The sequence below is a fragment of the Odocoileus virginianus genome, chromosome 7, assembly GCF_023699985.2.
Source record: "Odocoileus virginianus isolate 20LAN1187 ecotype Illinois chromosome 7, Ovbor_1.2, whole genome shotgun sequence".
Taxonomy (NCBI): Eukaryota; Metazoa; Chordata; class Mammalia; order Artiodactyla; family Cervidae; genus Odocoileus; species Odocoileus virginianus.
In genome coordinates this window covers 83,850,078-83,862,082 of record NC_069680.1, presented here as the reverse complement: position 1 = coordinate 83,862,082, position 12,005 = coordinate 83,850,078, and the positions used below count along the sequence as shown (strand labels likewise).

The 12,005-nt window shown below is 46.0% G+C and overlaps 1 protein-coding gene across 10 annotated transcripts in view; it reads right to left on the bottom strand.

The window, feature by feature from the left end:
• Positions 1-271: 271 nt before the first annotated feature.
• SIPA1L2 (signal induced proliferation associated 1 like 2) overlaps positions 272-12,005 on the bottom strand; it is a 236,048-nt gene continuing 224,314 nt past the window's right edge. For 7 of the 10 annotated variants that reach the window (XM_070471084.1, XM_070471082.1, XM_020885449.2 and 4 more), the window contains 4 exons: positions 6,626-6,679; positions 5,982-6,105; positions 4,838-4,919; positions 272-1,536 (listed from right to left, as the gene is read on the bottom strand). In XM_070471084.1, coding sequence (XP_070327185.1) covers positions 1,390-1,536; positions 4,838-4,919; positions 5,982-6,105; positions 6,626-6,679 — 407 coding nt within the window. In that variant the 3' untranslated portion in view covers positions 272-1,389. The remainder of the gene's footprint in view (positions 1,537-4,837; positions 4,920-5,981; positions 6,106-6,625; positions 6,680-12,005) is intronic. The other 3 variants (XM_070471089.1, XM_070471090.1, XM_070471091.1) reach the window with 1 other exon arrangement.

The following is a 12,005-nucleotide window of genomic DNA, read 5'->3' as shown; positions in this document are numbered from 1 at the left end:
CTGAGCTGTAAGATGGGAATCCCAGCACCTACCTACGAAGGGTAATGCTAGGGTTCAATGAGATGGATGAAAAGTGCAAAGAACAGGGTCTGGCATGTGGCAACCATTAACCACTACTAGTAAGTCTACTTCCAATCAGGTTGGGATTCTGTAAGAAGGCTACATAGTACTCAGCACAGATTAAGGTCCTAAATGACCCAGAATAAATCCTCATACACTCAGATTGTTGACATATCAGAGCATCAAAGTCTACAGTCACCTGACAACACTGTTCCTTGTGTGGACTCATTTTAAACATTTATTAAAAAAAGCAAAATGTACGTTCATCTCAAATAGAACAGTTAAAAATGGTAAAGCAATACAAACAACTTGTTACTAGCAGCATCCAGTTGTTAGAAGGTCCGGCCCCGCTCCTCACTCTGCTCTGGCAAGCTCAGCCTCTTCTGAGCCCTCTGCCACCTACACTGCCCTCCGTCATAGTGCAGGTGAAACCAAAGTTTATAAAATTAACAATTTAAGGTTAAATAAGCTTAAATAAGGGTGTTAAATACAAGACACTTCATCAAAGCTTCTGTACAAAGATAAACAAATTTGGCATTGTACAAGTGATTCTGCTGGCTCACGGCACACAGGAGAGCTCTCGTAAGTAAGCAGGTTGACGCTTTCTTTCAACAGAGCGTTAACTATACAAAAGTGAACTAAGAGTTGAAGTGACTACTCGGTGAGCCATTTACAAGGCATATGAATCTTTTTTTTTTTTAAATCAGAACACTGTTAATATTCAGGCACCGTTTGCTCCTGCAAATAAATAAGTCTCTAAAGGAACTGCATTTGAACTCGTGTTAGACACATCAGTGCTTTTTCTGTCCCCCTGCCCCGATACGGCTTTTCCAACTATTTCATCTGCTTCTTTCTTATTGCTATGATAATGTGGCTGTGGAAATAAAACTACTGTACATCCAAAAAAATAGAGCACCTTTAACATTAAAGTATATGTCTGATTATTTGTTCTCATGTTTATTTTACAATTCTAAAGCCCAAACTATGGTAAACTGCTTTAATATCTCTACCGGGTCACCTGATACATAAAGCCCAACCATCGTCCCTTGTGAGGTAAGCCCACACAGAGCTCCATTTCAGCAGAGCCTGAAAGGTCCACACTGACACCAGAGTTTACATTCATCTCGACACCAGCGTTACATTCATCTTCACGGGTGTTGCTCTCTGCGGTCACACGGTGGCTCCCTGTCCTGCTGGGGGCATGGCGCTAGACAGAGTGGGACAGCAAACACAGCTACGATGGGCCAGAAGCACAGCAAGAAACCACATGTTGGTGACTATGAAGGGACTCCGGGCTTCCCCAGGGTCCCTAGGTGGGTGGCGGCCTGGTTACGGCTTCTTGTCGATGGTGTTGAAGAACCACTCTGTGAACTTGCGCAGCTGGGCCGCAGCTGTCTGCGACTCCTCCTGCAGCCGCAGGTTGTCCTGCCGCAGGTGCTGGACCTCCGCCTGTAGCACTGCCTTGTCCTGCTTCTCCTGGGAGGGGGATGGAGACAAACAGTCATGCACTTGCTGGACACAGTCTCTCCTACCAGCTGCAGTCTGAGCACTTCTATCCCTATTTATGTATTTTATAGATTTATTCATTTCTTGGGGGCAGAGGGGATCTGACTGCCTGTTCTGGCTTCTCCAAAAATGAGGGTGAGAATAAGTAACTAAGAATATTCTTTCCTTTCATCCCACTTTGTTCCCAACAGGAGCCAAGACAGCTGTTATATAGGAAGGTGATTAACCAGTTTCTATCATCCTGTCTCTGAAAAAGGGGACCTGGGAAGAGGTGTAGCCTTGGACAGGAGGACAGAGTTTCCACGGCAGGGCTTCTTACTGGACAAGTCAGAATCCGCAGAGCTGCTGACTGTGGGCTTGGTTTTCACCACCTCATCTCATCTGAAAGCTTTCCTGGGAAGCTGTATTTCCATAATAACCTTCAAAGTGCGCCACTAAAAACTGTTCAAATAATCAAGATTTTTCTGAAGAATCACATACAGAGTTTCCAATAGACAGTAAAGAAAAATGTACAACACAAATTTGATCTCCCAAATGCTGAAAGGGATGCTTGACCCAGAGAGGAAGAGGAGGTGGGGGGTCATCCTCACGGTGAGTGCTGCTTTTACAGGGAGGTGACCCGACTGTCAACACCGCAGACACTCCTGCAGCAGTGAGCTGGGAGCTCAGGCTCTTCAGGAGACTGGGCCCCTCTGCCTGTCTGGTCCTCTCCTTGATGTCTGCTCCTTTTTCCTGTCCCTCCACAACCCGTCCCCAGCACCACTTGCCTCATCTAATGAACAGACACCAGTCTCCAGAGGACACTTGGATTAGGACTGGTTGCTAACTCAGCCCACTCAAGTCTGGTCTTCTCTTGGTCACAAGAGGCTCAAGCTCCTGTTCTCACCAAGCTCCGGGCTCTCATGTCCAACACAGGTCAGACGTCCCTGCTGCAACACAGGTCAGACGTCCCTGCTGCAACACAGGTCAGACGTCCCTGCAGCCCAGCTGCCGGCCTCTCACGACCCCCAGTCCTTCTCCCCTGCCCACGGAGTGTGTCCTGTCACTAAAACCTTCTATACTCTCCACACCTTCTTCCCTGAGCGTTCCTTTCATTTTCAGCTGTAAATGAGTCTTGGCTCTCTCCTGGGGATGCTGCTTTCCCGGCAGCTCAGAAGGCTGAGGGCTTGTTCTGAAGAGCACGGAGCTTAGAGGCAACGCAGGCCAACACCTCGGCCCTGCTGCCCCGGCAGGTGATTGCTCTTCCCTAAAATCCCATGACACTGGCTGTAAGACCTGGCACCCCTGCTCCCTGCCATGGTCAGCTATATCTCCAGCCCTTCCCATCATGGAAGACTCTAGAACATGGTTCATTTTTCTTCTTTCCTTCTCCATTCATCATGTCTGTTAATGATTTCAAGACCCAACAGACATTCCATATGATTCAGCCTTTCTGTGATCTTAAGCCCACCCTCCTCAATGCCCCTCACCCCACCCCAGCCATATCCTGGACCTTGAAGCTATTATTGATAACTGCACATGTTCCTAAATGTTTCAAGCCCATACTGCCTGATCACTGCCTGTTGTCTTTTTAAAATAATTTCTCCAGTATCCACCCCTCAAAAATGATCTTAATCCACCAGTCTTGCCTTATGGTCACTGTCCATTGACACCCACTGCAGGGACATTATTCCTTCTCACCCAGCTTAGACTCTGAGTCCCTCAGTTTAATCATATCCTTTACAAACTGCATAACTCTAATATTGGTTAAATTTAACTCTCCAATTATTTGACACCTATCGGGAAACAGAGTTACCAGCCATCCCAGTTGGTCTGAGATGTTCCCAGAGCCAGCTCTAAAAGTTCTGTGTCCTAAACCCATCAGGTAAACTAGGACAGCTGGTCAACCATGCTGGAGGAAACACCTAAGTTATGCTACAATCCCACCAAATACCCAGCTACCCTCCATTCTACACCTTCCCTCCATCCTGCTATCTCTCACCCTCTTTCCCATTGCTCACCCTCAGTTCTGGAATAAAGAAATAAACCAGAGGAGAACTTTGTCAACCTGTCTCTGTTTGGATTACTGCCACACCTCACTTCACTAGGCTTTGCAGCCTCGTGTTTTACAATTTGTAGGTTTGTGGCAACCCTGCATTAAGCAAGTCTCTCAGTACCATTTAGCCAACTGCATTTGCTCACTTCATGTTTCTGTGTCACATCTGGTAATTCTCCCAATATTCCAAACTTTTCCATTATTATTACATTTGTTATGGTGATCTCTGATCTTCAGTGCTACTACTGTAATTGTTTTGGCACTTTTTAGCATAAAGTATTTTTTAATTAAGTTATGTACATTGTTTTTGTGGACATAATGCTATTGCACACTTAGACTACAGTACAGTACAGTGTAAACATAATCTTTATATGCACTGAAAAACCAAAATATTCATGTGACTCAATTTACCATGATATTCACTTTATTGCAGTAGTCTGGAACCAAACCTGCAATCTCTCTGAGGTAGACTTGCACTCATGTATGAATCACTCACACACACTCTGCTCTGGTAACTACTGAGAATAGTCCCTACTTGCATCTGGGGCTACACCCTCCTTGTTAGGCTTAGGACATTACACTCTTTACTCCCACCATTATTTCCCTCCCAACTGGGTTATTTCCACCAGCATTCATGCCAGCTGTTACTTCTCCCTTCTTTCACCAACAGAACCCTCCCCACCTGACTATCCCCCGCCAGCTACTGTACCCCATTTCATTTTCCTGGAGAGCAAAGCAGCTACCCAGCACGGCACTGATAATTCAACAAGAGCTCAGCAAATGTCTAAGGAATAAACAATGGCATGTCTTTTGAGGACTGAGCACACACAGGTTGATGGGTAGAAAAGACGCTGACTCACTGTGGGGACAAAAGCTTGGGGAGACCAGGCTTCCTGGCACCAACTAACTCCTTTTAGGTCAACTCATAACTGATAATCCACTGAATTGACAAATGCTAGTATGCTGCATGTCTTCCTCACTCTGAAGACCAGCTACCCAAAGGCACATCCTTGTTCAGTCAGATCTACTGGATCCTGTGTCTCCTACAATAAAATAGAGTAGCTGTGGGCAAGAGATGGAGTCAGACCTTGGGTGTCTCCATTCCCATTTACTGTTGGGCTTTAATTAGGGCACTTATTGTTGTCAAGTGTCTTTCTTTTTATTCCTAGTAGTTAAAGGGGGTTGATTGTATAAGAGACAGAATTCTGAGCAGGAACTTCCAATTGATTGTTTTACCTTCCGAAGATCTGTCTGCAGCTGCCGAAGAATCAACTCCAGTTGGTTGACTTTCCCAGTCAGTGTGGATGGAGATCGCTCCCTAGCAAGGAAGGAATGACTTAGAACAACTCAAGAGTGCTGAAGTCAAGCCAGGGCATTCAGAAAGTTGGCAGTGTTCATGCAAGACATTCTATCATGTGCCGAGAGCACAGCAAGGAAGTAAATAAGATTATGTCAGATGTTGCAGGTCAACATGTCACTGCTTTGGTGGAAAATCCCTCCTGGGTTGCTTTTGACTTAAAAGGGGCTTCAGAATCTCTATTGGCACATACATTGACAAGAAAACAAAAGATAGATGATCTAAATGCACTTAGGTAGCCAAGATTAGGCAGACCAGAGTCAAGTCCTGGGAACCAAAGAGACTCAATTTCCCCAATTTGCCTTTCTCTATCAAGAAAGTATCAAGGAATTCATCACCAAGATGAACATGCAAGTCACTGATCACTCAAGTTGATAGAAGAGTTGGAATTAGGAGTGGATGGCACTGAGAAAGAAAGTAACACTGTGTGGGTGATGAACACATCAAGAACACAGGGACAGAGGGACTTCCCTGGTGCACCAGTGGTTAGGACTCTGTGTTGCCCACACAAGGGGCATGGGTTCAATCCCGAGTTGGGGAGCTAAGATCCCACATGCTGTGAAGTATTTAAAAAAAAGAAGACAAGGGTAGAGACAGCTGGCTCCTGGCACACTTCAGTGGGAGGTGCGGGGCTGGGTGGAGGCCCAGGGTTGAGGGGAGCATGTGTGCTCAGGAGCTGAGTACATGCAGCCTGGCAGAGCCAGCAAGGTGTCCCTGGCCAGTGCTGCTGCCGTGATCGGGTGGCAGACACTGACTGGGGCCACCCCCTCCCACTCGGGAGCTCAGCCTCACCATCCAGGGCATGGGCTATACGTCTTGGCAGGCAGGGCTCACCCGTGGAGCACAAGCTCCATCCAGCCCAGCAGGGCAGGAAGCAGAGTCAGGCCTGCTCAGTCCCTTCTCTGGGTCCTTCAGGACTAGGTGAAGACAGGTGGAACGGTTTCCTGGCTGCTCTGGGCTGAGCTTCTGTTAATTGCTGGGGCCTGGGACATGGGAAGGAGGCACACCACAGGGGTCACATACCCAGCTGGGTCCATGAAATCTTTGCTGCTGCCAGGATCGACACACAAAGGCAGCTCCTGGGCCCCTTCCAGGTCCTGCTCGGGGTGCATGTCTGTCAGGGTACAGAAGGACGCCACTCTCTGGTCTGGGGAGGGGAGACACATAGACAGAAGAGTTAGGAATAGCTGCAAGGCACTGTCTCCTGGTGGAAATGAATAGTTTCTAAATAAAATCTGCCCCTCCCCCCGACCAGTTACTGCCCTGTTTTAAAGAAAACAAAGAAAAACAAACTCAGGCAAGCTGCTGACAATCAGCAAGCATTCAGATCGGCCGTCCTGCTGGGCTGCATGGCACACAGACACCACGGCCATGGGACAACAAGCAGACACTGGGTTTGCTACAGCCAATCTTTCTTCTGTGCACATCCCAAGAAACGCCAAAGCTGTCATTGGGTGTGAAAGAACGGCGTTGGGTGATGAACAGAACTCAGGAGAGGCACCTCTCTCCAGACCTGGAGAGCATTCTTGAGACACGATGGCCCGGACATGTCACCCTGTGCATCCCCAACCCTCCGCGCGTCTATAACCATGCACACGTGCAGATAATGAAACAGAAAGGAAAGGTTATGGAGGATGGAGCACCCACAATCAGCCCCAAACAGTCACCTAGATAGGATGTGTGATGACAGAGCAGCCCAAGTTCTTCATCTGAGTCAAGACCTGAAATAAGATTTAGAATTTTCCTTTGAACAGTAATATCTCTCCTCACTTGAGAGCCTCTGGGGTACATGTAAGGCTCAGGTGATGGGTCCTATGAAAAACAGATGTGTGGGTGTGAGACAGCCACATGTGTATCCGTGTGTGCATATCTGCAGATGTGTGTAAGTGTTTGCATGTCCGCCGGTGTCTATATGTTGTGTGAAGCCAAGAACTGCCCCTGAGAGGCTGTGATACAATGCCAAAGAATGTGGTCAGAGTGTACGTTTCACATGTGATGGGCCTGGCTGGACACACGGCTGTCATGCACAACAGTTAAGTTACATGCCACACAGGGGTCAATCCAGCTGCAGGAAGGTGTGAGCATTTTGGGTCTGCTTGAATGACCCATTCCCTGAAGGTGAAGATGCTGGCAGTGAGAGAGATTAGCAAATATTCTCACTAAAACCCTTAGAGGGAGATCTGCAACATGGGCAGCAATGATCAGCACGACTACTTTCCGTCCCCCCGCCCCCACCCCCAAACAGCACAGGGCCATTTCTGTTCCTGGCACCAGTGACTTCACATTGAATGTCGAGCTGGGCAGGAAAGGGAAGGTGATATTCTTTGAAATGGGCACCAGACTGGCCCAGCTCTGAGAGCTGAACATAAGAACACTGGCCCAGAAATGCTGAAAGGCATGCAGAGAAAACCCTGCTTTTCAGCAAGGTGGAGGTGAGGCCCAGGGATGCATCTCATCATCCACGCTGCCTCCCCCACCCCACACGCCGTGCCCGAGCGCACCTGCAGTTGGACTCTGAGGGATGCAGCAGGTGTGCTAGCGCTGCTGCTGCTTTTTCACATGATCTGATTACTGGCTGAGAAACCACACTGGGGTCCGTGACATGGGTGCTCTGTGCTTAATTTAACCTATTACGTCTCCCCCTGGCTGCTGGCTGCGTCTCCTAATGAAGCTACCTGCTTGGCTGGTGGTTTCTGGAGGGTCCCACACAGCCTGTGAATTAGAGAGGATGGCGGAGCTGCCAGGAGCCCTGGAAGGAGCCAGGCTGCAGGGCCGGGGTGCCGTGATGAGTACCCCACCTGAAGGAGCATAGAGCAGGTTCCCAGCCGCACGTCCCTTTCCTCCATCATGAGTCCTCAATGCCTGCTGACAGGTACTCAGGGGTCCTTCAATCAATATTCCGGAAGGGCTTACGGGCCTGTTCCACACTTTGCACCTTCTATGGGATGACAGACCTTCTACAGCTCTATGTTCCTGAGAGATGGCCAAGTTCCCAATTTGATAGACTAGTAGGATTTATACATCTGATGAAATAACTGGCAATTTAATTATGATTAACAGCATATAGAGAATGAACCTATGGCTGCTGGGGAGGGAAGGATGGGGGTAGGGGCAGTTAGGGAGTCTGGGATGGACATGCACACGCTGCTACAGTAAAAACGGGTAACCATCAAGGTCCTACTGTAAGGCAAAGGGAGCTCTTCTCCACGCCCTGTGGCAGCCTGGATGGGAGGGGAGTTGGGGACAGGGCGGATACATGTCTGTGTATGGCTGAGTCCCTTTGCTATCTACCTGAAACTATCACAACATCGTTAATCGGCTATACTCCAATATAAAATAAAGAAGCTTTTGAAAAAAGATTAACAGCGTAATTTGGGCATTGCCTGCTTTTACGCCTGATGAGATGTGACCAGCAGAGGTGGGGCAGGAAGGATGGGCGCACAGGCTGCGGGTCAGCAGGCTCTGGGGAAGGGTGGGGGGTCTGGGCTGTCAGGGTGCCAAGATAACCTTCTGTCCTGTAACAGCTCTGAATCAGGAAATGATTACCACTTAAAAAAAAAACAACAAAAAACAGCAGATGTATTTCATAGTGAATTTAACTACTGAACAAAAGGAATGAAAGAAAAGAAAGAATTTATTTTTCTCACTTTTTAAGAGAGTTTTGTTGACTCATCCACATTTTATGCAACCCAGTGATAATTCAGTTAGTTTCTATCTTTCTTAATATAGTTGGTTCTGATCATCAAGTCTAAATATCTCAATGAAAACATCTTGGCTTGCTTCATCTATTTTTACCTTAATTGATAAAATACCCACATATTTGAAGAAACAGAACTTACTACTGGCAGCCATTCAAACATTCCTTGGGGAGAAACGAGGTCCTACCAGTCAGGAGGCAAGAAGCCAAAAATAGACTTTTGCCAACAATGTAATTTCACAAAGAAGATTTCACTTTGAATCCAAAAAGCTTGGGAGGTTAAAATGCAACTAGAATGCTTCTTGATTAAGTACAGACACTAAACTACTTTGTAAAATGGCTAATTTAGTGACAGTCTTCAGTAGAAGCTTTATTCCTCCAGAGCTTATTTGGGTAATAATAAATATTTAGTAACCAAGAAATTACTGACGTTGAACCAAAAGGCACAGACAAGACTGTTAGAAAAAGGGAGGCTCAGAGTATGCACTTCATGTAAATGGTGAGCACAGCAAGGATCCAATTACCCACACTGTAGATGTTTTCCCTTGAAATCATCTTTAAAAAACCTGACTGCAATGTCAGTTTCTTGTTTTTAAAGCTTATTTTATTGAAGTATAGTTGATTTATAATGTTGTGTTGAGTTCTGCTGCAGAGCAAGACATAGACATGGATATTCTTTTCCATTATGGCTTATTACAGGATATTGGATATAGCTCCCTGTGCTACACAGTAGGGCCTTGCTGTTTACTGTCAGTTCCTCATCTTGGTGCATTTAGCATTGAACAAGAGGGTGCACAGTCAGTAGGCTACTCCATATCAGTCTTGAACTGAGATGGCTGACTCAACAGTTGCCTGCAAATAACCCCCATGACCCCAGGCCAGCTGTGTGGAGCAATGAACCCCATAAGGCCAAGCCTGCTTCGTGAGGGACGAGTGCTCTGATCAACTAGCCATGTCTGCTGAGGGCCAGAACAGGAGAACAGATATGCCCCAGATGCATGCCATACAGGACATGCATGTGTGAGGCTAAATTAAATGAAACCCATTTCCACAAACAAAGCTGTTCTAATGTCTTTTCTACACTACACATTATAGAAAAGTTGGGGCTCCCTAGCTACAAGTGAGCATGCACACCTCGCTATATAATACAGGGAACCCAGCCCGGCACTCTGTGATGACCTGGAAGAGTGGGTTGGGGGTGGGTGTGAAGGACGCTCAAGAGGGAAGGGATATACATATATACACACATACCCTTATGGCTGATTTCAGTCACTGTATGGCAGAAACAAACACACAATTATAAAGCAGTTATCCTCCAATTAAAAATTTGTTTAAAATGTATGCTTTTCATGCTCTGTTCAAGAAACCAAGGGCATAGGTCACCTAATAAAAGTGTAAACTTGTACTTTTCCAGAAAATACACTTACATGAACTATTTCATTTCCACAGTGGTGTCTGATAAATGAGTTAATTCTGCACATGCCAGTAGCTCACACATCCGCTTGCAATAATTACCTCCAGTGGGGAAGAGCTGAAATCCCGAGGGGAGGAAAGGCCTGCAGGGAGCTGTGTGGGATACTGACATCCAGTCTCTGATCACCAGTTTATAAAGCTGCCTTTAACGCTTCATTCCACTTAAGACAACATCATCCACTTAAGAAGTGCCCAAGAACACACCAACTGGCCACCCCTGATACTATGACAAATGAGAACTACCTTAAATCCTAGGACTTTTGAAAAGACTCCACTCTCCTTCTCCTGTTTCATTGTCCGACCCACAGCCAGCTTTGCTAGTTGGGCTTGTTCACCTGACCATACTGGGGGGATGGGATCTCTCTATATCATTTGGTCCCTCTCTACCCTACATTGTTCCTTTCACTTCATACATAAAGGAAGTGAAAAGCATGCAAAGGTGACAGATGATGGTCTCAGTGTATAATAACATTGATGAGAGGTGCTGTGTAGGAGTTCTGATGGGCAGAGGGTCACATCTCACCCCTTTCCCTAAAAACAAAACAACCGCCCACATGGCAGCAAGCCAGGACTGGGACTCAGCCAGTTTTCAAACTATCACAGGAGAAGGGAGTGGCAGCCGTGGACCCTGGTGAGAAAAGCACTCTGCACTTGACTCGCCTTCTCTCTCACAAGTTTATGAAGCTCTCAATTTTTAGACACTGGTTTTGGAGCAGAGTTGCATAACCCATCTATTCACTTATTAATTAATGTTTAACCACGCTGCATAGCATTTCTGTATTGAATGCTTTCTATTCTTTTGAATCACTGACTGTAAGCAAGTTCTCAGGAGTGAGATTTCTGGTCAAAGAGTGGGTACATTTTCTGGCTCTAGTTAAATGCTGTCATACTGCTTGAACACAAAGATGGATTGTTTTATAATCTTTGTAACGATACCAGCTGAGAGTGTTCTTCATAACTATCCAGAACTGCTGTGTGGTTTTTCATACTCACAAGGTAGCTCATTATTGTCTACATTTGCATGTGTGGCTGAACACTTTTCAAGTCCTTACTTATTGTGTGATCCTTCTTTTGGACCATGTGTCATATGCGTCGACCATTTGTTTCTCAGGCATTTGGTATTTTTTGGGTTCATGTTCCTTCATTCACTGGAGACACTTAGGTTTCACCTGTCAAATTTATTACAAATCTTACCCATGTTCCCCAGTTCCCTCTTTAATGTTCTCTTCCAGGTTCATAAAAGACTTAAATGCTTTTATCTGGTCCCATTACATTTTGTACGTTCTCTCAAAAATCCATAGTTACGCTACTGGCATGCTTCTAAAACATTAATCTTCGTCTTTACCTTTTCTAGAATAGACTTTTCCAATTCCTAAATCCAAATGAAGTATGGAAATCCCACCCCACTCCCATTTAACTCTTAAATATACACAGATTTTGGTCGAAGCTCTTTTTTTTCCCCTTCAAAAGGACTAATTTCTATTTTTTGAATCATTACTATGTTGTTTTAATTATGACTGACTTACAGTAAACTTTTGTTGTTGACCATTATTCATCTATTTTCCAAATGGATGCAAGTATCCTACAGATATTTGAACTGAAATGGTACAAAACCTGTGAATTGACTCAGGAAAGGCTCTCATCTTTCCCATGTGCTTCTATCTATTCCTATCCTTCCATATATCAGGACTTTTCAGGTGTCAAAGTGCCCAGCACTTTCTCTCCTTATGATTCCAACAACGGGTGAACTCCCAAGGAATTTATTCTGATCTTGCTAAGGTGTCCTTTGTGACTGCTATGTGGACGGCTGCACGTGCCACTCCCGACACCAGCAGGAAGAGCCTACCTCCATCCTGGGATCTGGGCGGGCCTTGGAC